General features: G+C 38.4%; 1 protein-coding gene across 2 annotated transcripts in view; it reads left to right on the plus strand.

The window, feature by feature from the left end:
• The window catches only part of BTBD7 (BTB domain containing 7), a 43,480-nt gene that overhangs the window by 9,536 nt on the left and 6,318 nt on the right, over positions 1 to 27,626 (plus strand). Inside the window, exons 2-9 of one of the 2 annotated variants that reach the window (XM_065751001.1) lie at positions 4,508 to 4,693; positions 9,815 to 10,894; positions 22,033 to 22,241; positions 22,430 to 22,505; positions 24,136 to 24,296; positions 24,527 to 24,670; positions 24,904 to 25,017; positions 26,409 to 26,598. In XM_065751001.1, coding sequence (XP_065607073.1) covers positions 4,612 to 4,693; positions 9,815 to 10,894; positions 22,033 to 22,241; positions 22,430 to 22,505; positions 24,136 to 24,296; positions 24,527 to 24,670; positions 24,904 to 25,017; positions 26,409 to 26,598 — 2,056 coding nt within the window. In that variant the 5' untranslated portion in view covers positions 4,508 to 4,611. The remainder of the gene's footprint in view (positions 1 to 4,507; positions 4,694 to 9,814; positions 10,895 to 22,032; positions 22,242 to 22,429; positions 22,506 to 24,135; positions 24,297 to 24,526; positions 24,671 to 24,903; positions 25,018 to 26,408; positions 26,599 to 27,626) is intronic. The other variant, XM_065751010.1, reaches the window with a different exon arrangement.

The following is a 27,626-nucleotide window of genomic DNA, read 5'->3' on the forward strand; positions in this document are numbered from 1 at the left end:
CTGACTGCAGCCAAAATAAGGCTGTAGAGAGAACTTGTGAACTGGCTTAGGAATGGAGTCTACTCTCATAGGAAGGCTGACTGATATGTGGATCCTAGATTTTCTGTATGCTTTGATATTGTGATGCTGAAGTTATTGTTTGGCAAACCCCTGGTAGTGTCATCACCAGAGGCTTCTGTTCCTGTTAAGGATGTGGGATTTAGTGAGGGAACATAGACTGTAATCAAAAGAGTGCTGTTTTTGAAGGCAAAATGAAAATGACAAATTGTAAAAGACAGGTGCTGCTTGCTTGTTATATCAACGCAGGTAGGCACAGAACACATAGTGTTTCAGATGGCCTTATTAGTAACCTCATCGTACTCTCAGAGTTGTACTGAATGTGAACTGTGAGTTGGATTTATAGGCACTGTTGTGTACAGGAAGATCCCAGATGCTCATTCAGAGTGAATGACTGTTAAATAACTGGGCTTGGAATAGAGGGAAAACATCTCCAATAGGATGAGACTATAGGGTATATCCCACTGAGATGGTACTTGATGTGAGAGGCAGTAGTGCTAAAATCTGGAGACGGATCTTCCATATGGCTGGGGCTTGAGCCAAGATTTCCCTGTCTTAGTAGACTTGCTAATTTAAAACAGCATCTTGTGTTCTAAGTGGGTCACAGCTCGAGCAAGAGGAGGAATTCCTTTTCTGAATGAAGCAAGGGTCTTTATGTGGAAGTCTCAAAGAACAATAGAATAGAGCCACATAAATTGTGAGAACTGTACAGGTTACCTGCTGTTCCTCACGAAGAGCACCAATCCCAGTGACAGATGGGCTACTTGAATAAAAACACTTTGAAATAGAACAAGTAAGGATTTTTACCTTTGTTCCACTGCTGTCTTTTCTCTGGAGGAAGAAGTCTCTCCCAGAGTAGATGACTGAGGATACCTTTCACTGCTGCTGTACAGGATGGGCAGCTGGAAATTGCTGCCTGGCAAGATAGTTGAATGCCTTCCAGTACTTGGATAAATGTGATAAAGCTTCATCTGTTTACTTCCTTCTCCTGGAAAAAAAAAATTGTTCACAGTATGTATTTTGAAAATCTTTTTGATTCCTCAAAGTGTAACGTGATGTTATGTCAAAGTAACATGCAATTATTCTAGATGGGCTAAAATGTATTCTTCTAATTTTCTCTGTAAATAGGTGTGTTTATATCTAATTGCTCCATTCGGTTATGTTGATAAAAATCTGGATGAGATTTCTTTTTTTAACTTTATTCTGGTCTGAATCATGCTGATGTTCCTTTCAAGCAAATTTCTAAAAGTTGAAAGTCTGTTAAGAATACAAGCAATTATTTTACTTCAAGAGACTGAGTTCTTGCTGATCTTGCTAAAAGAAGTATTTGGAATTGAACTTACGGGACGTTAGGGAAGTCTGTGATGTGAGTATCATCAATTCATTAAATCATCAATTGTCAATGATTTAAGGCTACCTGCCTTTATACTTCGTTTGAATATAATTCTTCTAACTTGTGCTCCCATTCCCCAGAAGACATGCTGAAAAGTAGTGCGGGTTATATTATCATTTTTGAAGCTCAGTGCTGTGAGTCTGAATAGGTCTAGGAAAAAAAAGGCTAGGACTACTTCTCTTTACTGAGCATGCACAGTACTTTAAAGCACTTGATTTTTCATGAAATTTGTGGTCAACTTTATTAAAGGACTCTCATGGTAGCTGGAATGAGTGATTTGACAAAAAGGAGATGCAATGCAGTTGCTTTTGCAATCTGGTTGTATCTGTTTTTTCTTGTCCTTTAGTATTAACTGCTGATGTGACTTAAGTTCTGTTGTTTTGCTTACTGGATTTTTTTGTCATATCCACTAAAAAATATTTTCCTAGTCTCTAGTAATGAAGAACACTATCTGTTTCTTGCTTTTGTACAGTACTAAACCACGTTAGAATCTTTCAGATGTATTATTTACATCTTGCTATCATCTGTATGTTGGGTTTTTCTGTAACAATAAAGGTTGTTTGCTTGACTAGTTTGGGAAGAAATATCAAACAGGATTCTGTATGGGTTTGCATATGTGTCAGTCTGTGGTTAATTAGTCCTTCAAAATTTCCATTGCATTCAGCAGGTAAGGAGATTAAAGGCAGGAGTGGGACTAAGCTATGGAGCCGTAGGGCACAATATGCTTCTGAACTAGGAATTGTTCAAGATACAAAATGCTCTAGGGAAGTCTTCCAGTATCTGGGTGTCTGTGTATCAAACAGTGTATCAAACTGCTCTATTTCTTGGTTGTGTTCTTTACCCATCTTCTGAGGCATCCTTCTTGCCAGTGGAAGAAGTTTGAAGTTAATATCTTGCATCTTGAGACTTATTTGCATATATTATGTTTGGCAGTAAAAACAAACAAAAAACTTATTTCCTTTTTTATTTTCGACTCCTGGTGTCTTTACCATGTCAGGAGAAGTGTTAGTAGATATCTGATGGGCAAGTTATCACGTTGCAGATGGACACTGAAGTGGGAAGTAGAATGGCAGTGGCATTATTCCAGGATTCTGTCCAAATGAACCAAGTCCAGTTTTAGCTGAGAAAGGGGAAGCTGTTGGGCTATCTACCCAAGATACTGGCCCTTATTTGTAAGACTGTTGGAACTGGAACTGAAAGACTGATCCTATCTCCACAGCTTTTGCTAAATGCAACTAATTTCATATAGAAGTGGGTGTGAATTCTACACAGCAAAATCTGTGTGGGTATACAAATCAGGAAAGTTGTTGCTTAGATGAAGTCTATTTTCTGTGTGATTTTTTTTAAATCTTTGGAAATTTTCTTGTGTGGAGGTTGCATCCATATGAGTGTCATTATTCTAGAATAACAAGCTTATTTTTATACATAGGTGTGAGGGGAGAAAAGTACTGAATAAGACTGAACTGATCCAACAGCTTGTTTGCTGAGATTTGCTGATGTTGTTGCCCATTTTGTGTGTGTTCTGGTTCCAGTTTTATACTGATTAGTCTTACTATGCCAGCAGAAAGGCATTTTATTTTTCTTGACCCATGGCAAACTGAGTCTGCTTTGAGACAAGGCCAAGAGAAGAACCAGGTAATAAGCAATTGACACCTGACTGGATACAGGAGCTCCCACTTTTTGCTTTGGTGAGCCTGTGGCTGGGCTGCAGTTGTCAATGTGCAGTGCTGGTAGAACTGCTGTATTGTTGGAATTGTCTTCTGCCTTTGTGGAATTTGGATAGCAATAATGGGCTTTGTGAGGCAGACTTGGATTGTAAGCCTTTTCACAGTAGGGATTCTGTCCATGTGTCATGTCTAGTGTGCGGCATTGTGGTTCTGTCCTGAAAATACTTGCTGACCACAGAAATACCTCACAGCCTGCTCCTGGGAACTTTGTTCTTAGACAGCAGATGGAAATAATGCACCTTGTTGTAGTTGATAATACATCAGTCCTATGTTGATATCTCATCCAAACTCTTCTTCCTCATGTAAACAGCCCTCAACTCCCATGATGCTTGTTTTGACCTCACCCCGTGCTTACAGCAATCTACAGCTTCTTCTGGCCTCTCACTTTCTGTTCCTCACAGTCTTTTCTGCATACTGCATTTGTCTGAGATGCCAGGTGTGCCTCTAATTAGCATCATATCTCACTTCTCCAGCAGAACAAAAACTCCCACTTATGAGCTCATGCCAGAAGCAAATGAATTATTAAGGCAGGGAGAAGAGCACTGTGCTGTAACTTCCTTGAAACACTGCTCTTGCATGGAGTGTAGCTGTGTGGTTTGGCAAACTGGATAGTGTGCACATGTTCAAATGATTGAAAAGGTGCTCTACAGTTATAGTTTTCACTTCTATAGCATCAGTGTTTTACCACAGTAAATATGAGAAATTAGGAAGTGCTTGTTCGTATATGTGACACAAGTCCTTGTTCAAGTTACTTCAGCGTTGTCTTCCTACAATGTTTTCTAGTGCCTAATAGAAGAATAGTTAAAATTTAGGTAACGAGTAAATGGTTACTTTTTTTTTACTTCTATAAACTTACTTCTAGGCACAAGTTTTGACTTGAAAAGTAGGACTGAAAGAGAGATACGTGGCCAGTGTGAAATCTAAGTCCACCTGAATGCAGTACTGATGTTATGACTTTCTACAGATAGACGTGTTCCTCTTTTCCGGTCAGAAGACTTGAGCATTTTTTTATAGCAATGTATAAATGCTTCAGCATGCACAAAAAGCCTTTCTTGGTATAGTTAAAGGAGTAAATTCAGTCTAGACCATCTCCTGCTTTGAAGTCTTGTTAGCTAACAATCCTGTTGTTTGTTGTATTTTATCATGCTGAATTGTCAGTCATTTGGAAATTACAGAATTCAGAAGAAATGTATTTTTGAATTTAGCTTTTTTTAGGAAGGATTAAATAACATTTAAAATAAATCCTCATGTTTGTGTGCTGGAGTCTGAGTTTGTTTCATCTAGAATGTGTAATATTAAAACAAAGGAACTTCTTAATTTTGTTTTTCAGAAATGGAGGAAGAAAATGCTGGATCTGGGACTGAAGATTTATAAGGGATTATGGGCTTATACACTGAAGAGCCAGCAGGCGGAATGCCTGAGTGACTGAAGAAAATGGGTGCTAATGCATCTAACTACCCTCATTCATGTTCCCCAAGGGTAGGGGGAAATTCACAGGCACAACAGACATTCATAGGTAACTCTTCTTAGTTATTCTGTTGCTCGTGTGAATGGCTTGCTGGATTGTATGTGTACTGTATCTGAATTTCTTGTAGTGATACCATGCAGTTTTAATTATTTTAGGTCATCAGCTTGTATCTGCTCAAGCTCAGTAGTGCATGAAATTTGGTACTGTCCAATATCTGTTTGCCCTACGCAGGCAATAAGTTGATCTGCCAGTTGCTAGTAAACAGATGTCAGATTATTTATAAATCGGTGCTTTTTGATAATTCTGTCGTAAAGGGAAGACTAACATGTTCAGGGAACAGTTGCTGTCTGTTAGTACCTGCCATTTTGCATTCTTCCTCAGATTTTCTATGTAATATTCTCTGAGCACAGAACACTCCTGATCTTCAGTGTTTACTGTCAAGATGTGTAGTAGGAGAAGGGATTATTTATTGCCAGATAGGTTCCTCTTGTAATAAACCTGTTAAAGTAACTGGCAATCTTGAAGACAGCTTTTTTTTTTTGGCCCTTCTCCTGTTTCTGGAAGTTGGGTTGAAGAGAGGTGGTTTACTTAATTGTCCAAACTGCTTTGCTTACAGGGGAGGTTTTTGCTTAACTAGAAACTTCATGAAGTGTGCTCTTAAGAAATTATTTTCTCATCCCAGTCATAAGTGGGGCAGATACTAACTTTATATGCTGCTCAGTCTAGCGCAAAAAGACTTTGGTGTAGATCTAAGTACTGTCATGATATAAATAATAAATAGTTAAGTGATGAATCAAAACGAAGGCACTGTTTCAGAAGACATAATCTCTTTAAAAACAAAAACAAAAACTCACCCTGACAGCCTAAAGAATGATCTTTGCTGTAAATAACATAAATACTTTATAAACACTTTTCTCCTTTATGCCTTGCCTTGCGACTGTGAATCAGTTCTTAAAAATATGCAGTGATTCTTCTTAATCACCACTGAAAGATCAGTGACATCCTTAGCAGAAAGAAGTTTACTTGCTTTGTAATTTTTTTTCTCAGCTTTTGTGTTTTTTCTTTTCTAGAGATCTGAGTAGAGGACAGCACACAAGCTATTTTATATTTATTTTATATGAAGAGTGCTGCTCTGGGCAAAAAACTGCGTATGTGTGCTTGTGCTGTATCATGGAAAAACTTAAGGTTTTATGTATCTTCCGTGTATCTTAACCAAGAGTAGTAAAATATTTGTCCTGATTTGTACATGCATTCTTTCTAAAATCACAGCCAAGACTTTCACTGAAGTTCTGGTCTGCCTTTATACTGAAGAGAAAGCTCCTGCAGATCTGCAGGTCCAAACAACTCTTAAGAGGGTGGAGTTCCAAAGGCTTTATTAAATTCCATGGGAAATTTGTCCTTTTGTACATGGAAGCTTTTGGTAATTCTCCTCAGCGTTAAACCCCAAATAGAAACCTGTTATTTAGTACTTCTCAAATCTGTAGGTCTCATTACTGACTGAAAAACTGAAGTAGAGTCTTTTTTGATAAAGGTCTAAGAGCATGTATTTGTTTCCTCTTAGGCAGTGAAGTATTCTGATTTATTTAAAAATAAAAATTAATTCTTCATGGAAATCTTCTGACGCTATGGTGGCACTTCTGCAAGTGCACTAGTAGAGAAACTGTTCTTTATATAACATTGGCAGGTATCCCATTGTCCTGCTTTGTGGTCATTGGCTCTTTCTTGGCTCTTGTTTGAAAAGCTGGCTTGTTGTAGCTCTCAGTATGAAATAGTTTTGGACTAAAATTGATGGCTGAGATTTTAATCACTTGTCAGAAAACCATGCTTTTTCTCTATATGAGCTTTTTCAGATTATTCTACATGTAAAAGGCACTAGACCTGCTTACTGCCCAAAAGAAGAACTGGAAATATGAGGACTATTGTTGAAAGAGCTCCATAATGTGTATTAACTAGTTGCCTTAGTATCATAGAATCATACATTCACTAAGGTTGGAAAAGACCTCTAAGTTCATCCAGTCCAAACATCCACCTATCACCAATATTTCCCACTAAGCTGTGTCCCTCAGTACAGCATCTGAATGTTTCTTGAACACTTCCAGGGATGGTGGCACCACCATCTCCCTGGGCAGCCTGTTCCAGCACCTGACCGCTCTCTTGGACAAGTATTTCCTAACGTCCAACCTTAATCTCCCCTGGTGCAACTTAAGGCCATAATTATTTCTGGGAACTCTACTCTGGCCTGTGGGTTTGTTTGTTTTAGGTGTGCTGCTTTACCATTAAAGTTGCACTGTGCTGTAATATAAATGTAGGATGAACACTGAAAGCAGAGAAGTGATCTGACAGCATGGTGTTTTTATAAGATGACTTCCTAGGTTTGTTAAATGAATGCTAAATTTGCTTGCAGATTATGAAGAGGAGATGAATAAAAATAATGGAGCGCTCACAGTAAAAAGAAATACTTTTGTTTTAGCAAAAGCTTACTAGTTAATCTCTTGCTGTTTGTGTACAGCGTTCAGATCTCATACTATTTTCTAGGGCAGTACATCTGTTCAAGATGTTAAAAACTAATTATAGAGTTGAATTTAAAAATAAACGTGATGGCATGCGAAGGACTAGACCAATCTTGTTATTCATCAAATGCCCAAGGAGTTTCTCTTGGTAGTCATCTGTTTCTTGTAAGTATTAACTGTTCAAAACTAGGTATGATGTAGGGTGTTTTTTAATAACATTTAATAGATTGCTGCATTTTATTGTAGTAACAGGGAGTAAGTTTTTACTTCCTAATTCTAATGCTTCTGCCTTCTGAAGGAATACAGGTAGGCCAAAAAGGTTCAAAGCTTTCTTTGAGAGAGACCTAATCAGCAGCTATTGGAAAGCAGGAGAGACTGTGCTGATCTGATGCACCTCCTCTTCTGCTTCTGGCAAAATGCAGCTGTGTGACAGCTATATTAGCAGCAGTACTTTATCTAATTGTAGGAGTTAATAGTGCTGTTTGCAGTAACTCTGAAGTCAAATCCCGAGTGTATCCTGGCATATGCATAGGTTTGAATGGTATTCTAGCATCTTGTGGTGATTCAAGCACAAGTAATACTTGATGGCAGCCTTCAGGGAGGAGAAATTGAGACTTCTGGTGTCCTAGTTCTTGTTCTTCAGAACATAAGGGAATACTGTACATATTCAGGTTCACCGTTGGAATCCAGAATACTTAATAACGAGCTGCTTCTCAGAACAGAATCATTATAGAGTGTTCAAAGTGTAGTTACACTTCTATTGTGAAATGTAATCCAAACTTTAAGAGGAGCAGAAATTCTAGGCTCATTTCAACCAGAAACTGATACTACTCATTTCTATTGTAATATCTAATAAATCACATGGATAGAATGTTTATGGTGGATTTTGCAGTATGATTTCTTTGTCAAAGTAGTTCCAAGTTACTAGTATATTTATTTAGATTGATTTGAATGTCTTGAAATTTCCATATTTGTTGACATGTTGTTTGAGCAAAACTTAACATAACATGACTAAAATGGTCTTTCCTCAAAGTCATAAAGGCTTATTCCCCAAACATTCACTAATAAGTGAATTGTAAATCTATTACATTGGATGATCTGAGGGAATTTTACTTAAACTGATTTAAAAGCCAGTGTATAGCTTACTTAAAAATTATTGAGGCTTAAGAAAGAAGACAATCTACTGAAATCTTAAATTGCTAGATTTGCTATGTTCTCACATACAACTTTGAATTACTCTTAATTTTTTGAAGCTGGAATAAAACATCTGAAATAATGTGGTAACTAAGAGCACCATGTATACTTTAATAGATTGACCCATAGCATCACTGTCAAAGTAGCATCACATAGGTATGCCTGAAACAAATGGACCAGAGAGAAGTAGCTGAAACAAGATACAGAAGATCACACAAACTGTGTGGTGGTGAGACATGCTTTAATCTTAAAAACTTGAAAAAGAGAACAAATAGTAAAACTGTTCCAGTTTATTAGAGGAAAAAAAACCCCACAAAACTGTTAACTGTTCCCAATGGAAAATTCAGCAAATATATTTCAGATCAAAAGCAATTAGTGTTGTTTATACCATTTGCTAATGTCTTATTTTCTTACATTGTCTGGAAGTTGTTGGCTTGTATGTTTTTTTCCCTGACAAGTCTGAGTCTTCCACCATCTGGTTCAAGTGAAAATTCTGTAAATTAGACAAGAAAATAGCCCTTTAATATGAGTCATACTTCTATTTAAACTGCTGGGTTTTTTTACTACTTTAACAAAAAATCACGTATAACACATTTGTTATTAAAACTGTAGCTAGCATTGGAGAATCAGCAAAGGTTCTTCCAGCAGAACAGGTCAGATGTGCAAAGAAGATAATGTTGGGGGGATCTATTTTTCTTTTCTTGACATGTTTAGATTACAACATAACTTACACATATATGAACTGAGGAAGAGTAATTTATGTGCATTGTTTTAATTGCATAATGCTCCATTTAAAGCAAATCTTTGATAACAGTGAAGTTACAGAAACTGGCATCTGCTCTGTGAAAAGAAGCCTATTTTATATTTAATTTTCAGCATTAGTTGATAATAATACACAGGATTTCTATTTCCCTGTTAAAATTTGGACTGACATTTGGTTAATTGTATTTACTGTTCCTGACTGTTTTAGTGTTGTATTCTCTTGTTTGTTTTGTACTATTTTTTTCTTGTCACTGTGTTAAGTATCTGATGCCAAGCATGCTTTTCTTATTAAAATTATTCTTAATGCTAGAAGAACTGAATTTGGAAATTACTTTGAAAGATGGGGTGCTACTATTTCCTTAAGTTCATATAGGCTTTCAAGAAAGCTGTATTTTTTTTGCTTCTCCTGCAGCTAGTACAGTAAAACTTGTAATATTATGACCAGTTCTCTCTTCCTCCTTTGGTAAGTGTGTGTGTGCTATAGAACTACATCATTTGGTGCTGCCTGGCTCTTCTAATTTAGAACATGATAGTATAAGCTTTATATAATAGCTTACTTAGTAACTTTAATAATGAACATCAACTTTATTATAATAAATATAAACTCAGGAAAAACTGCATAACTTGCAGAGACCCTGATGTTCGGGTATGACAGTTTCATTTAGATTTAAGGAATAATATGTTTTCCTTACTTTGCTTTCAGGAACATCATCCTATTCTCATCAAGGTTATGGCTGTGAATCAAAGCTCTATAGCCTTGACCATGGCCATGAGAAACCTCAAGACAAGAAAAAGAAAACCTCTGGCCTTGCCACCCTCAAAAAGAAATTTATTAAGCGTCGGAAATCTAGCCGATCTGCTGATCATGCCAAGCAGATGAGAGAGCTCCTCTCGGGCTGGGATGTCAGAGATGTTAATGCATTAGTAGAAGAATATGAAGGGACATCAGCCTTAAAGGAACTTTACCTACAAGCTAATTTGGCAAGACCTGAAGCCAGGACGCTACAGAAAGACATGGCTGAACTTTATCAGTACAAATATTGTACTGACGTGGACTTAATATTTCAAGAAACTTGTTTTCCTGTGCACCGTGCGATATTAGCAGCTAGGTGTCCATTTTTCAAGACGCTGCTTTCTTCCTCACCAGAATATGGGGCAGAAATAATAATGGACATTAACACAGCTGGCATAGATATGCCTATGTTTTCAGCTTTGTTACACTACCTTTATACAGGAGAGTTTGGCATGGAGGATTCAAGATTCCAGAACGTTGATATTCTTGTGCAGCTTAGTGAAGAATTTGGGACACCAAATTCTTTGGATGTTGACATGCGTGCGCTGTTTGATTACATGTGCTATTATGATGTGGTTCTTAGCTTTTCCTCCAACTCCGACTTAGTTGAAACTTTTGGTGGAAGTCAGAACTGCCTAGAAGAGGAGCTCAGAGCTCATAAAGCTATTATTTCGTCACGATCGCCGTTTTTTCGTCACTTGCTGCAGAGGAGGATACGGACTGGTGAAGAAATAACAGACCGAACTCTACGAACTCCAACTAGAATTATATTGGATGAATCTATCATACCAAAAAAATATGCTAAGGTCATCTTGAACTGTATGTACACAGATGTGGTGGACCTCTCAGTTTTGCACTCAAGCCCTTCAGTGGGCAGCTTAAGTGAAGTTCAGGCTCTTGTTGCAGGAAAACTAAACATGACTAGGGCTGAAGAAGCTATGGAGCTTTACCACATAGCACTGTTCTTGGAGTTTAACATGCTTGCACAAGGTAGGTAGCACTGTTCTTTCTGTAGAATAAATGATCTTATTAGAACATTTTTTTTTGTCCTACAATTCACAGAATCATAGAGTGGTCTGGATCGGAAGGGACCTTAAAAATTGTCTTGTTCCAGTCTACTTGCTAAGGGCAAGGATGCCTTCCTCTAGAGTGGTTAATCATGATTAGCTTAAATGTTTAACTTCTTCAGTACTAAATTGCATCTTATTTTCTTTTAACATTGACAGCTTCCATGGTAGTCCAAACAGTAGCTTAAATAAGAAAGAAAGGGAAGAGTTGTTTTGTTGTTTTTTTTTGCCTCCTCTTGATCAAGTCGGTTTTTTCACTAGCCTTACCTACATAGCAGCCAGTAAACTGTCAGTGGCTAGTCTTTAGTCTTTTTCTTCATTTGCCTTCCAGTAATTCTGTCCCTATTTTAGGGGTAGAGGCAAGATGTGCTGTGGGTATTTCGCCTGTATACCTCCTGGCTTCAGAATGGGAAGGAAGTGAGAAGCACTTGCTTCGATCTCTGCACTGTTCCCATAGTTGGATAAAATAACCTTCTGCAATGGAACTTGGAGTTCTATTCACTCACATTTCTAGTGCCTCTTTTCAAAATGTAAATGTGTGATAGCTGTAGTCCTCTTTAATTAACATTTAAATACGGAAGTATAGATAGAAGCATTCTGTGGGATCCAGGGTTGTTTCTGACCTGAGTGCGAACGCACCTCTGTTAATGCGTTGCTTCCATACTGGAATTCCAGGTTAGCTAGCTTTATTGTGGAATGTGGAGAGGAAGCGTGCTGTTGCTGCAGGGTGGGAAGAGTTTAATTTATTTGAGCTTCTCCATTAACAGAATTAGATGTTTTCATTGAGTGGTTCTAATACTCTTCCTACAGTAGCTCACCCTGTAGCCTGATCAGCAGATGTATTTGTGTCATTTGTGATGTTTGTCTTCACAAAGAATTGAGAAGGCTTGAGCATGATTTGTAAGGTTTTGAAAAATGTTAGCTACTTAATCTGCAGCTTTTCAGTCTTTCATAGTGTGTATTCCTTTCTGAAAATAAGACCCTTTACTATATTCACGGTTTAAAAAAAATATAGAATCATCAGTTTTCTTTTTGAAAGCCATTAGTTTAAGTCTTTCATTCCAACTACTTTGCACTGTAAGTGTGCATAATGAGTCTCACTGTCAGTGGTTGGCAACATACTTGAAGAAAAGACATTTTTCCCATCTGTAAGTTGGAGATAATACATCTGTTTTTCAGGGATAGAAGAAATGCCACATGAGCGCTTTTACTGTATTGAGTGTCATTATTGAAACATGGTGTTTTTCAAATATATCTAACAAGTCTTGGTATTTCTGATCTTTATCAGCTTTTATTTACAGTTCCTTATCTGGGGCTGTGATGTGTGGGGCAGAGGATACAAGGGTCCTTGTTGAGAAAAGGAATTACTTAGTGTTGATGCCAGGTGATCTTGTATGTTGGCAAGCTACAAACTTGAGTTATTACTTCTGTAGTCTGTGTCAAAGGAGGCACACCAGACCTGCAGTCTTGCTGATTGAGGGTGATGTTATAACTGTACGAATAGTGTGGGACTCTCAGCTCTTGGTAAGTTGATTCCAGCACATAAGGGCTGGCAAGTTGCAGAGGCTGGAGAGCAGTGGCTGCTGAGCAAATGCCTCCTGTGGTTGCAGGAGCTTTACTCTTTCACCTGCTGGTGTTTAAGCAACTTAGTGGCTAAACTAAATGTAATGGGTTGTTGCATTTGCTTCTGACCTTGACCTTGGTGGTGAGGAATGGTAATTATACTTTTGAGGTGATAAACTGAGAATGCAATTCACTAAATCAACAGTGGGATTTGCTTAAGTTAGTTTTACACAAAAAAAAAAAACTTCTTACAGTATATCTGTACATCTGTAACTTCTGGCTATCAAATGGAATATTGTAAGCTATCAAACAGCCTTCAGTAAAAGAAAAAGCTTAAGGAGATGAACAGAAAAAAGCAGATATCAGCACTACAGAAAAAGATACGATTCTCTTACTTCAGCCTGTTAGTGGATTTTCTTAAGAGCTGTGTGAAACTGTGAGTGATAGAAGATATGGGGAAACTAATTGGTAACTGTTTATATTCCCTAGAGGCTGGTGTTAAGAAACTAATTTTCACATGGTGCTGAAAGTTGAAATAATCCTGCTGAAACAAAACTGTCATGAGGCAGGAGATTTGTTCTGAGGTACGCTGCCACAGGAATGAGAATGAGGTGTTCTTAAACTTGTTTTTGTTGTTGTTTGCCTAGAAGCTTAATGTTTAAGTTGAGTGCAGAAGTGTCAAAAAGTTTTACTGTAGTGGAAAGTGTTAGATTCATTCCTGTACAGCATATTAGTTCACACTACTTGAGAGCAGGATAATTCATAGATCAACTGAAAGCAAGAAAGGAAAATGAGTTGAAATGGAATGTGATGTAAATGTACAGTTTGTCAGCATCTGATTATTTTGGTGCATACACTCATACAAGTGCTAAAAGGATTAGTGTGCACAGAGAATACTTATGAGGGAATTAAACTGTGAATGAAACCTGCACTAAGATGCTGAATAGTTATGTACCGTTTCATAAATGAATAGGGTGTCATTTTTTTCCCCTTAGACTGGAAATCTAAACTGGAACAACTGAGGAATTTGAAGGTGCTCTGAAGAAGCAGTGTAATGTCTCTCAAAACGGATCAGTGTGTACTAAGTTAGCACTCTTCAGTATTGCAGAATAGGTCGGTGCTGCCTTAAAATATATAGTATGAGTCAGTGCTAACAAGGTGTTAACTTTTTTTAGTTGAAGGGTTTTTCCTTACTCTAGGGGATGTTAGTGCAGCTGCATTAGCACCCAGGTGGCTGGAACTTGGTAAATGTGTGACAGTAAGGGATGGGAGTGGAGAAGCACAGTAAAACTGGGGAAGGATCGAAATTTATTATGCAGCCTCAGTTTACATTTGCTACTGTTGCTTTCCCTACCTGTCCACCCCTACAGTCACTGAAATTCCTTTTATTTACTTGAACTAATTAGAATGTTACAGGTGAGTGCTGTGTTAGCTAGGTATGGGGAAAAAACAGTGAGCAGTTTTAGGAAATCTGTATGTGGCAGTGAAGTCAGTATCCAGTATTTTCATACTTAAATTGTTAAGTTCATGCTTAGATCACTGGTATTCTGCTGACAATAAAGAACTGCTATAATAGTCCTATAATTGGAATTAAAAGGAAGCTTATTTGATCAGAAAAACTGTATGGCTGCACTTGGCAAACAAATCACTGCTGATAGCAATTTTAAGCACTCCCTCCTTTCTTGTTTCAGTACATACTCTAGCACCTTGTCCTCCTCTAAGAGTAGTAATTCCTTAATGTGAGGTAGGTGAATCCTCATCTCAGTAGCATCCCTTTCATTTTCCCAGTTTCATAGCTAGCATACTTTGTGCTAGAAGCATGCAACTTCTAGACACTGCAAAGGATGATGCTAGAAGAGGCAAAACTGTGTTGTTAGTTGTTAAAGTCCATTGAGCAGGCAGTCCTCATGAAATCTTAGCTTGGTCCTCTGATAGTGCTTTTCTACTCTGAGCTGCAGGCACCCAGTTTGACCCCAGCTCTGTCACCAGTCTCACTGGTTGGCTTTTCCAGTAGCTAATTTAATAAGAAGTCTTAGTTTCTTCTTTAGATTTCTACATGCTCCCTTGCTCAGATTTTTTTATTTGACTCACTCGAGCTGGCCAATTCCAAGTGTGCTAAAGCTTGTCTCCCTGGTTTCATGGAAAATATTTGGGTCTTGATATATGCAAGTCTGGATGCTCTTTACAACTCATTTTACTTTTGGCTGGGTATTTGTAGTTGAGCATTAAGTGAAGTTGATGTATTTTTAAAAAAATAGTTGATCAGAAGTTTATTTTTTTTATTCTAAGTGATTTTAGTTTGATTTGTGTACAAAGCCCTTTGTAAGCATCCAGATGTTGGTTTTCATCAGTTTTAGCATATGGTTCAGCTTTGACTCTTTCTGTGAAATCTTCTTGCTCCAACACAGTGATAAAGCTGTGTTTTAATAGTTTCCTTGTGATTGTCAGTGATGATTTGGGTATGTGAGAGAATCTTTACTGTCCAAGTAAAGCAAGGCTGTTTAAAATTTACTTTGGCTTCAACTTGACTTAATGGTCAGCTTAAACAGATCATTTATCTTCTGAAAGAAACTGAACTGGCTTTTTGAATTAACTGATGTGATAAATGAACTAATCAGCAAGTATATTTCATCTATAGATCTGATCTTAGCAAAGCCCATTTGTACCTAATAATCCAGAAACTGTTATTAAAGGTTCTGTAGTATTTAACCATCAAGAAGTAAAGCTCCTTACTGCCTTTACAGAGGCTGTGAGCATTAGAGCCTTTTCCAGAATGCTCAGTCACATCCCTCAGGAGAATGTTGCTGCTCTGCCTGTTTTCTCTTTTCTTGCTACCTTGCTGCTCTCTAAGACTGTACTGGTGATTATTTCAATGTACTGGCTCATGAAATCAGGTGTAAAATCACTTATCCTTTCCTCTTAATAGCACTGTTATTAAAACCAGATCTGCTCCCTAATTCTGTTTGCTGTGCATGGTGAAAAAAATCTTCCCTTCTGGCTTTACTGTGCTGCCACATCCACTGCAGTTTCAGAGAAGTTTGACTCCAGTATCTTAATTGTTAGTTACCTTTACTGAATGTATACATTTTGGCCCTGTTGCTTACTATCATGAGTAGTCATGTTGAGGTGGTGGCACAGTGTCTCTTCTGTTGCAGGTTTTTGCCAACAGTCTTCTTGCCTGGGAATCAGGAGGTAGAATAAAATTCCAGAAAGTTTTCTAAATAAATACAAGGAAAAAAAGTAACAGGAATTCAGGCTTTCAACTGTGCATTTCCTTACTCTTCTTTTTAGGTATTTACTTTATCTTTGACAAGAGTGAGAATAAACTTTTAAAATAAAGTCATATATTTAGTAGCACAGTCTTTGATCTAGAGACAGATATCATCTGACATCAAAAGTACCCTTGATCTCAGCAGGACTGAAATGCTGGAGCACCAGGAAGCCCACAGTAACAGTATTAAATACACACAAATGTATTGTGGGAAGGTTAGAGCAAGTATGTCAGTTATCACAATGCAGTATGAATTCTCAAAGGATGTAGTCTAGCACTTCTAACTATAAAATAAATCGGGTATAATTAAGTAAATGTTAACATAAACCTGACCTGTTAAGGAAGTAACATAATTCACTTGTACTCAAGTCTGAAATTACTACTTAGGTTTTATGTTATGAAAATGAAGGTGGGAGAGATCAGGAAGTAGAAACAGTCTTTCTTATGGTATTGTTACGTGCTATGGCTATATGTAAAGATGAGGAATTCTACCAAGTTGTGCGATCAGAGTTGCAATTGGGCATGTAATTGTGATATTGCAAACAAAGTTTTGCAGAGAAACAGGTTTGATCACATGTTTTCTAGGAAGTATGCAGCTGAGATTCTGACTGTTGATGGCTGGTAGCAGCCCTGTTGAGTATCAGCTCTTTCTCCCTCTCCGTTCATTGTTCCCATGTTAAGTTCCTCCCTCTGTTTTATTGTGGCTAAGTTGGCAGCTCTTGCTTCTGACCCACGATTGTTTCCTGCTTAAGCTGGACCAGCTAAGCTGCCTGCTGCTGAATGTGCTGCTTAGGAATGCTGACGCTCAGTCGAGGGCCGTTATCAACTGCTGACTGTCAAAATGTAAATGCAGATTTCGGGTTCTTAAATCCATAGATTGTGCTTATGGTAGGAGCAGGAAAGTGTATTTATTTGTGTTGTTTGAGAGAGGAAACATTAGAAAACATTTTGCCACAAAATTTGAATGCCTTAAACGTGCAGCAGTTGTCTTAAATTTCTTGCTAATCTTGTAACTTCAAAAATCCTTTTGTTAATGTCTCAGTTTTGTTAATGTCTCAGATGACTTAACAGCTATATAGTTTAACAGCAATGTTATAAAATATTTTTAAATTACACAAGTCACATTGTTTTCATCTGCTCTTGCGTTTATTATTTTAAACAGCCAGATAATATGCTGTGTCAGAATCTACGTAATTTATTGTATTTTCTCAATGTAAAGATGGTTACTATGACACAAAATGCTGCCTAACCTTCTGTTCATGCTTTGTTACTGCTTTAATGATCTGAAGTGCTTTAAAGTCCTGCCGACTCCATATTTGGACTCAGCAAATAATGCTGTACGCATTAACAGATCTATAATGGGTGTACTTTGAATTCACCTTCTCAAAGATGGAAAACATGAATGTTTTAAATTCTTTTTTGTTTAGAAAAATCATTGGAAGGATTAAAGTAGCTTGGAAAATGTACTGCATAGACTTCAGAATTGACTGCTCGTGTCCTTAGACACCTTGATGTCCAGTGCTACTTCAGTTTTATCTTCTGCACAATGATTGTGGGGTTTTTTTTGCCTTTGAGAAGCTAAAACTTGTTTGTGTCTGAAAGTGTGAAGGGATAAAATGCACCTGTAAGGCATGGCATTGGTTAATATTCCCTCCTGGCAGCACTGGATTCTTTTGAAGGAATGCTAGAGGTTTCTTGCTACTTCAGATTTTAGTGCTCTGCTTCAAACTGAAAATTGTACGATGAGATGAAAGTAATCAACTGGTGAAGTCAACCTGTTGAAACGATCTTGTTTTGTAACTACTGGACTAAACAATGGGTCCACAATGCAATTGTGGTAAAGTACAGGTTGTTACGCTGCCTATGTGAAGCAATAGTACGGACAGGATACTACAAGTTTTTAGCCTAACTCTTCTGCTTTGCTCTTACTATTTCTGTAGGTGGTACTTGTATTGCTGTGTCTTGAGTTTTGAAGTTACTGAGATCTGAAACAGATGCAAACCCTTTTTGGCTGCCAAAAGGGTTTCTACTACTATGCTACACTCTTTGATCTCCTTGTTCCAGTTTTCTATGCTGGTAGTGGATCCCTGATTGCACAAACCCTAATGTGGAATCATATTAGACAGAAAGGAGTTGAGTAGTACACTGTGTGGCCACCTGAGTACTGCCATGACACAAGAGCAGGGGGTTTGAAGAGGAGAACAATCTTATCTAGTTCAGCTGTACAAGGAGGTTAACTTTTGTGACTATTTAAGCATCCTACAAATGTGAGCTTCCTTCTGAAGGCTTTTCTAAAAGTACAGGCCATATTTGCATCCTTGGGTTTGTAAGACACGTAAAGGAGGATAAACAAGTCTTTCTCCTTTTTCCCTTCTCTTTGCACTTGGGACTTGGTTAGAACAGTAAGGACACCTATGGATGAGAAATGCTTCTCTGCAGCTTTTAATTACATGGTATTCCAGACTCGCTGTAAATCATGACTTCAGACTGTTTTCTGTGTGCCAGCAGATTAAAAAACATGGATCCCTGATGCCAGCATAGTCTCTTCTAATGTGACAAAATTTAGAAGCTATTTAATAGCCTGTAGACTTTATTTCCTTGTCAAGATGAATTCTTAGTTCTATTTTTTATGGTGTGGTGGTATGCATGAGTTTAAGGGGAAAGATCTCCACCACAATACGACTTAAAATAAAGCTAACAGTTTTGTAGTCAAGATTTTGCTTTATCCTGCTTTTGAAACTGTTGAGGGCACTTTTTTTTTTTTTAAGTAGGTTTGTCAACTGCCTTGACACAATCCAGGCTGCTGGTTAGTATGGTGGATGTGGGCTCAAGCTGTTTCTGCTTGCAAGGGGTGTGGAACATTTGAGAGGGAACTGGAGAAACAGGATTTGTTTGTAGGTAGGACCTAAGGCCAATGGCATCCAGCATAAAGAGGACATGAAATAGATTCGTCTAAAATGAGATAAAGTGATCTTTAATTTCTCCAGACTCCAGGCAGGATCTTTGAAATATATTGATGGTCTCAGAAGTTTGTGGTAGAGCACTTGGGGATATTGCTAATAGATCTTGCAAGGGCAGTTGTTGCCTGAATATTATGAAACAGTACTCGTAGGAAAAAAAAACAGTCTATTCCACTGTAGGGAACAATGCTGGGGCTATTAGATGGCTTTTTTTTTTAACAAGTGACTGATTCTTAAAGCAAGAAAGCCTTTGGCTAAGGAAAAAGAAAGATTGTATTCCTTCCACAGCCAAAATAGAGTTGTCCTAATTTAATTAGATGTTCAGAAAAACACTTCTCTATTACCTCATACTTGCTTCAGAAGAAATACTTATAATGCCCACTGTTCTGACACATTGATAGAAGTACTTGGGAAAAGGATTGTTTCATTAACTAGCTATCCTAAATGAGCTTTTCATCTGATGTCATTCTGCTGGTAGTTGTACAATAAGACTTCTCAGAAGAACTGAGGCCAGACTGATACTCTGGTTCTATATATCAGTAGAAATATCAGTAGAACTTAGATATTCAGAACTGTATTTCCATGGATGTGTAGCTTTCTCTCTTTGCAACAGGAACAGCTATTCTAAAATAAATACTGAATAAAGAAATAGCATGAAAGACCTTGGGATAAGGCTATTTGTGCTTACAGTTTTTCTCATGTCTGACTTCAGTGAATGAATCTGCATATTGCCTTTGAAATGAAACGATCCTTAGATGTAATCATCAGAATTCAGGGGATGTAATCAGCTGCTGAAACCAGGTTGTATGCAAGCAGAATAATGAGAACGTACAGGAAGATAAGCTTTTAGCAGGTTGAGACACAAGTGGCCTTTCAAACAGCTGTATGCTTCTCATTTAGGAAGGTTGCTCCTATTTGCAGTGTACCTTAACTGGGCATCCCAGTGAACGTTGTTGGCCTTGGCAAGTTTGTTGTGAACTTAATGTTTTCCAATTTTTAGAGCCCCCAAAGGTTAGATAAGAGGGTTGGCTGTGGGGGAGGTGGAGACACAGTGCAATTCAGTGCAATGTCAGTCATTAATGGTGCAAGTAAGAATGCAAGTAGAAATGGATTCTGAAGTGGAAAGCTTCCAGACTTGATTTGCTCATATTTTTGAAGTGCTGAAGAATTTTGAGCTTATTTTCAAGGTAACTTTTTTGAACTCTAGTTTGCATTCTTCAACAGAATTTTTGAAGAATTCAGAATACAGTTAGCTCTCTAGGCTTCTAAAAGATTCCTACATTTGAGGAAGGCTGCTTCTCTGACTCGTACCAAAAAATGAGAAATGTATTTTGGAGGATTGTTCTGATCCCCTGTTCCCATCCAGGATGCTGCTGATTAGACTGATGCTCCAAGTTCCTTTAAACAGGTTGGGCTGCAAGTTCGCAGCTCACTGGAGGCTGGTTTTTGCTGTGCAGGTTAGAGGTCACTGCCTATAGTGAGGAATCTGCCCTCTTTTTCCTCATTCAAATGGTTATAAAATGGTTTTGGTTATAAACGTGGCTTAATTATTTTACTTTTGGGGGACAGCATTCCCATAAATTGACTTGGAAAATAAATAAAAACTCTTTGAAACTGTGTTTGTTCAGACATTCATGGGATTTGTTGTAAACATTCTCTGAGTATTGTTTACATGTACTGTAGTCACTGTATGTTTTGTACTTTTGTAATCACCATGCTGGCTGTTATAGTATGAAGTAGAATTGCACATACTTAATAGTACAGGCAAGTTTATGATCTTTTTGTTTCAACTGGTGCTTTCTGTTACCTTCTTTCCTTTACTACTTAAGCTTTCCATTTCAGTGACTGCTCTTTTCTGTGTCAGTTTTCCACAGCATGTTCACTCATTACTCCAGAATGACATCTCATTAGTGCTGTTGGTTGCAAGAGATACAGAGTTGACACTTAGTATGCTGACCTGTGTAGAGAAAGACATTCTTTTTACGCTATTAGTTGCTGGGTTTTTGTATGTATAACCAGTTAAAAATCTGTAGCATGAGGAGAGTCTTTGTGTTGACAAATGTTAATATTGCTACACTAAATGCTTTCTTCATCCAAGAGCTTGGCAAAGAAATACAGCTCTGTAAATAAGTCAGCTTTTTTTCTTGTCTGCTACAAGGATATTAAAAGTGATGCTGTATAAGAAGTAAAATAACTGCAGTGTAAGCATGCTGCTGTCAGCCATGCAGGGACCTCTCGTGGGCATGAGTACAGCTATAATTTTGTCTGTAGTGGCTTGAGACTGGAATGTATAATTGTACAGTAGAATTTCTCAAATTGCTATCTTTATAGTGCAAATAGAAGTCATTGTGTGAGTATGTAAGCCAGATGTAGAAATGAAATCAGCACTGTGGTGCAGTCTGTGAGCAGGGTAATCCCAGCCCTCTGGCACTGTCTCATCTCAGTCCTTCTGAGTCTAGCCCACCTCCTTTCACGATGGGAAAGTACCCTGTCTTTCTCCTCAGAAGACATACTTTGAAAAAGAGTAAAATCTAATGCAGCAGAAGCACAGAGAAGCTGTAGCAGACTTGGCTTGAGGCAGAGCGCCTGTTCCTCACACGCTTTCTCTCTTCTTCCATGTCAGAAAAGGTGCTCTCTGTTCTGGCACCCCTCTGGTCTTGCAGACTGGGATGATGGCCTAGAGCAGCTGCTCACTGCTTCCTTACTTTGCTGCCAGTCAGAAAACTATGCTTTGCTGCCCTCGTGCTGTGCTGAGGAGCTGAGGATCAACAGTACCTCACAGCTCTCATTTCTGATCCTCTACACAATCTGTCTCAGAGTCCACATGAAAACTGACACCAGCAAAAATCCCACCTGTGCTATGGCTTTTGTGCCTTTTCTGAATCTGCTGTAACTAGCAATTGCTGACATTGAAACCTGCAATTTTAAAATGAATTAAACACGTTATCTCTCTGTGTTAATCAAAGGGCGTTCTAGTGTGGCTGAAATAGCTTTCAATTGTTCACCTTGGCATGCCAGTAGAAATAACGTTTCATGTGGCTATAATAGGTGAATGACTTGAACAGTTAGAATCCTAACCTGTTTAAGTTTTGACTGAATTTTTACTTTGTTTGCAGATCTTAGTCTGTAGGACATTTCTGGTTTTATTCTCACTTTAACTGTGCTGGGAGTTGTATAATCCTTTATATTACGTGTTTTGACACTTCAGGGTCTATGTGCCTCTATAACTACTATATTGATTTGTTTTGTTTTGCTTTTGTTTCCCAGGCTGTGAAGATATTATTGCTGAGAGCATCTCTCTAGACACCTTAATTGCCATTTTGAAGTGGAGTTCTCAGCCATACGGTTCAAAGTGGGTTCACCGTCAAGCACTGCATTTCCTCTGTGAGGAGTTTACCCAGGTCATGACTTCAGATGTTTTCTATGAACTAAGCAAGGACCACCTGCTTACAGCTATTCAGTCTGACTATTTACAGGTAACCTGTAAATACTTTCAGAATATGGTGATACATCAGTAGCACTCCTTATAATATTTGGAGCAAGCACTACTAGCAGGCAAAATAACACTTATTTTGCTACGGTTGTTTCTTTTTAGCTATGAAAGGTGTGTATGTGTGTTGCTTAAACTAATCATATATGGATTGCTGACTCTCTCTTTCACTAGGCAAGTGAACAAGATATTCTTAAATATCTAATTAAATGGGGAGAGCACCAGTTGATGAAGAGAATAGCAGACCGAGGTGAGGATACTTCTACACACATGCTGTTAAACCAGATAAACCATAATGTTTCTTTGGCTTTTTTTCTGTGAAATCTGTAGTCTAAGAACTTTGAATCTAAGAAATCTCTGCTGCTCATAGTGTGGTCAAAACTAGATGAGCACTAGAATGTTTTGAAGAAGAAAAATGTTGTCTAGAGGGGAAAAAAGAAAACACTGACATTCTCAAAGAGCTGAGGTTGTTCAGCCTCAAGAAGAAAGGGCTTAGAGGGAATCTTAGCAATGTCTGAAATGTCTTATGACAGTAATGACACCATGGCATTAATTTCAGCTTTTTGGGTTTTGGTTTTACTATGAAATAGAGTCAGACAATGCAGCAGGTCCCCCAGGGAAGTTATGAGGTCTCCATCCTTGGAGATAATAAGAATGTGACTGACTACGAGCATTCTGTCCCACCATACCTGAGAAGGAGTGGGGAATAAGATGGTCATGACTTACCATGTTTTTGAAATCTTCCGTTACTGCTTGCAGTACAACTGTTTTGTCATGGATGTGTTGGAAGAATTGCAACAACAGTAAAAAAAAAAAAAAAAACAGTTAAAAGGTGTAATTTTTTTTAGTGACCTAGGTACCAGACTTCTGTTTTATGTTTGATTTATATGTGTTGGAACGTAATGGAGTCAGTTAAGCTCTAACAGAGCTGAAATGGTGGAGAAGCTGTTCATTTGGAGTAATAGTGCAGCTTTCTGATCTGTGGTGATCATCAAGTAAATAGCTCATTCTGTTTCCTGGGATCATTGGATAATGTGATGCACAAAAGCAGAAATAAAAGCTCTGCCAAGTTCTGTCAGACAGGGCCAAAATTTAGTCCCATAGTTTTGTCTAAATGTTAGATACTTGCAACAGTGATTATGTGGTGGTATCGGTCAGCTATTGGAAAGCAAAAAATGTGGCCTGGACTTGAGCTACCTGGACTGAATGGGGGATGTCTGACAAGTTTCCTCATAGGCTGAAGTTAGTCAAGTTCAGGTTGGGCACAGTAATTAAAATACAGGTGAAAGTAGGTAGTTACCTGGGAAAGGAAGATCCCAGAATGTCATATGGTGTAATTATATAGTCTTCAGGAAGATATTCCACTCCTGGCATAAATTGATGGCTAATGAACTCGAGAGCTATTTGAGTGGCTGTGACACAGCAGTTCCTAGAGTGTTTTTTCCTTTGAGGCTAGAGTAATTACACAGTCTCTTCAGGCCTTAATTTGTAGAAAATTGGTTTCTGAAAGCTGGTGGGGGAGAGAAAAGGAACTGCAGAAGAGAGTCACTAGGGGAGCTGCAAGGCACAAACATTTCTATATCATAGCTCTAGGTAAAGCTTTATGAATGTGGAACACAAACACTACTCTCGTGCATTTCTTCCTGGCTTACACTTTGAACATGACAGCTGTACAAATGGCCAGTGGTCATATAACCTGGTCCTGAGTCTGCTGATGTTTTGCATCAAATTGTAACATGTAAACTATTTTTGTGGAACAATACTGATAAACGCCACTTTTTCTAAATCTTCTGTAACTTCCTATGAGCCACATAACTTATGATTTCTTATCTGAACGTTTTTCTTGTATAAAATTACTATTTTTTTGCTCTTTTCTACAGAGCCTAATTTACTGAGTGGTACTGCTCACAGTGTGAACAAAAGAGGTGTGAAGAGGAGAGATCTTGACATTGAGGAGCTGAGAGAGATCCTCTCTCCACTTCTACCCTTTGTCCGCATAGAGCACATCTTACCCATGAGTAGTGAAGTACTGAGTGATGCAGTAAGTAGTTATCTCATACAAGCATTATCTCTGGTTTTGTATTTTGTATTCTACAGGAATCTATACGAGGTCACGTGGCTTTCTGCATTTTTTCTTTTTTACTTCAAATCTGTCAGGAAACTAAAAAGAAAACAAGTGGTGTAGGGATTCAGTGTAAGAAATACACTTCTTTCAAGTTCTTCTTGTATACTTATTTAGTAAAATGTTAAATTTTGTCTTCATTCTTCAAGATGAAGAGAGGCCTGATTAGTACTCCTCCTTCAGACATGCTACCAACATCAGAAGGTGGAAAGTCAAATGCCTGGCTGCGACAAAAAAATGCTGGAATATATGTGAGGCCGAGACTGTTCTCACCCTATGTGGAGGAGGCTAAGGTAATGGTCATTAACATTTGACTGTTGTTACGCTGAAGTCATATAGGGGGTTTCTGTAAACAGGGAAAAGTGTTGGTATGTTTTGTCTCTCTTTGCATGTACTGGCCTAAAATACTAACATTTTCAATTTAACAAGACTTACAAGTTTGATCATCAGGCTCAAGTCTCTAGAACTGATCAGAAAAATTTCAACAAAATTTTTTTTTGTCGAAATTGAAATGTTTGCGAGACAGATCTTGATGAAATTCCACCGGAAACAAAGCAGCGTTCTGAGGGAAACCTCCCTGGTTTCCAGCCAGTTTGCCGGCCCAGCTCCTCGGCAGCCCACCTGGCAGGCGGATGGCAAGGTGAGAGCCTGAGAGTCCCAGTCTGCAGCTATTCAGCAACCGTGGTGCCAGGTCTTTCAGGCTCCCCAGCTCACACTAGAGCTGGGTGGAGAACCTCTATTCCACTGGGCAGAGGACTCCGATAATTTATATTCTTGTTAGAATCCAAACCAGAATTCTTTCAGTCCTCTGCAGAGTGGAATAAATATCTTGTGTCCAACTTGACTACAGTCCTTCGTGTCCCATTCATACAGTAGTTTCCTTATTCAGTATCTTGTATGAGGACTTTAAAACTGAAGACCCCGTGCCATATACTGTTTGACAGAATGGGACCCTTATGGATGGCTAACTAATGACTTGAGGCAGTTCTGTCTTCGGCCATGGGTTTGTGAGTCCCAGCTGTGCAGGTGACTGGCAAGCAATAGGATAAGGTGAAGCTGTGCATATTCATATAGCCTGAAAACTCTGACTGCTTTCAGATTCAGATCTTTCACTCTGTACTTAAGACAGAAAATATTTTCTAAAGTCTGAGTGGTGACATCCTTTGTGAGGAGAGGGGAGAAAGAAAACTATTTTGCATTTTGAGCACAGATGAGAGCACCAGGTGGCACTAAAGGAACAAAGGAAAACTAGCCAGTTAAAAACTTAGCTTTGTACCTTGCACTGTTGAAACTAACAAAAACGTGTTAAGTGTATAATAAAAACGTTGACACTCAGTTTTCAAGTGTGTGTTATGGGAATGCTTTAGCAGTAATCTTAAAGTTCGTTCTACATGTTGTTTTTTGTCAGGAGTCCAATTTGTTTCTGTTAGTGTCATGTTTTGCTGTTATTAGAAGAAATGTCATTAGTTGTTTAACCTTAGGGGAGTTATTCTTGTTCAGTATCTGGTAACTATTACTTCAGATAAGTGACTTCTAATTTATTTCCCTCAGCCTTATTTTTGAAAAATAAGGGAGTTAGAATCTTAATCAAAGGTGTACATAAATCCCTTTGTCTTTTTTAAAAAGATCTGAGGGAAACACATCTCATTTTGAAGGTACTATCTTCTACTCAGTGGTACAGAGAGCTGAGAACCATAGGTTAAAGCTATTGTCTGAGGGAGCGTCTAGATTTGCCTTGAGAAGAATACTTTCAGTGTGACATATATGAAGTAAAACAAAGCAATTTTCCCAAACGTTATTCTTTGACTACTGCTGGCTTTCAAAGGCCAATGCTAATAATGTCTGGAAACTAGAGTAGAAGATGGTGTGGACGTGTCAAATGCTATTTGGGACCTGCTGTAGACTCTGTTAGAATTGCGGCCTTGGAGCTGTGCTTGCAGCAGCTCGTGGTGGCCTTGGGGCAGTGCTTACAGCAGGTCCTGGTGGATGTGTGCAGTGTCTTCATGAGGGCTCTAATGGCTGTCGTTGCAGTCAGTACTGGATGAGATGATGGTGGAACAAACCGATCTCGTTCGTTTGCGGATGGTCCGAATGTCCAATGTGCCAGATACCCTTTACATGGTAAACAACGCGGTGCCACAGTGCTGTCACATGATTACCCACCAGCAAGTTAGTACTAACCAGTCCAGTCCTCCTTCAGTCATAGCCAATGAAATTCCAGGTAAGGCAGCTAGATCAATGGTAACACTGCTTGTTGTCCTGTGAGTGACTGGGGGCTTTGGAGCAGGGGAAATGAATGTGTCACTGAATACTATGCTCTCCTCAGAGAGGAGTACTTTGTCGTTTGTTTCTTCCCATCCAGCAGTAGCATTTTCTGCTTTTATCTACTCTGTGATTATTTATTATGCCTTCCATATACAGTTATTAAGAAGGTGAGCTACTGGAAGGAGTAGTACTTCAGCCTGCTTTGGCTGAGCAATTTGAAAAACCTTGGACTTGTTAAACTTACTGTAGAATATTTGCTGGACCCTGTCTCTCTGTTCTCAGAAACAGTTGTTAATCAGATTTGTACCAGTCCTCCAAGACAGATAAGATCCAGAAGAGTGGAAAATGCAAACTGTCTTCTAAATATCTTCTAAAATCAAAAAGGCAGATGGAACATAACTTGTAGACAGTCAACTTGACTCAGTTTTCCTGAAAAAAATATTGAAGTAGGCACTCAGAACACATTTTCAATCTGTTTACCAAATCTATTTGAGCTTCGAAGTCAAACTAAGACAATTCCTTGCATAACAGAGTAAATTTTCTTAGGTGGAAGTAGGTACTTAAGTGCTGACACTCGTAGGGCAGCCGGAGAAATAGTCATTGTGATACATTGTCATTTACATATTTGGTCTTTCAGTGTCAAACTAAAAGAGAGTATCAAGTGGGATTGCGGAAGTATCTTTGTGTGTGTGGTTAGTAACTCAAAAAATATTTTCATCTGTGAGTTGCCAGTTGAACTGTGAGATGTGATTTGGACAACTTTTTTGCCAGATCTTGGTTTCTGGAGGAGTTGACAAAGGAAATGGATTCTCAAGGTCTCCAGCATTTTGCAGAGTTTCTCATAGTCGGAAAAAAAAGTCTGACTTTTGGGGCAGTGAGGCATTTTGGCCAATTGGAAATTCCACTGCAACTTGATTCTATACAATGTAATATTTAGGAATTATTGTCCACCCTTTGATTTGAGCGTTGATGTGAGCTGTGATC

This window comes from Cyrtonyx montezumae, unplaced genomic scaffold (genome assembly GCF_038088225.1).
Source record: "Cyrtonyx montezumae isolate F1298 unplaced genomic scaffold, pur_monq_1.0 scaffold_10, whole genome shotgun sequence".
Classification (NCBI taxonomy): domain Eukaryota; kingdom Metazoa; phylum Chordata; class Aves; order Galliformes; family Odontophoridae; genus Cyrtonyx; species Cyrtonyx montezumae.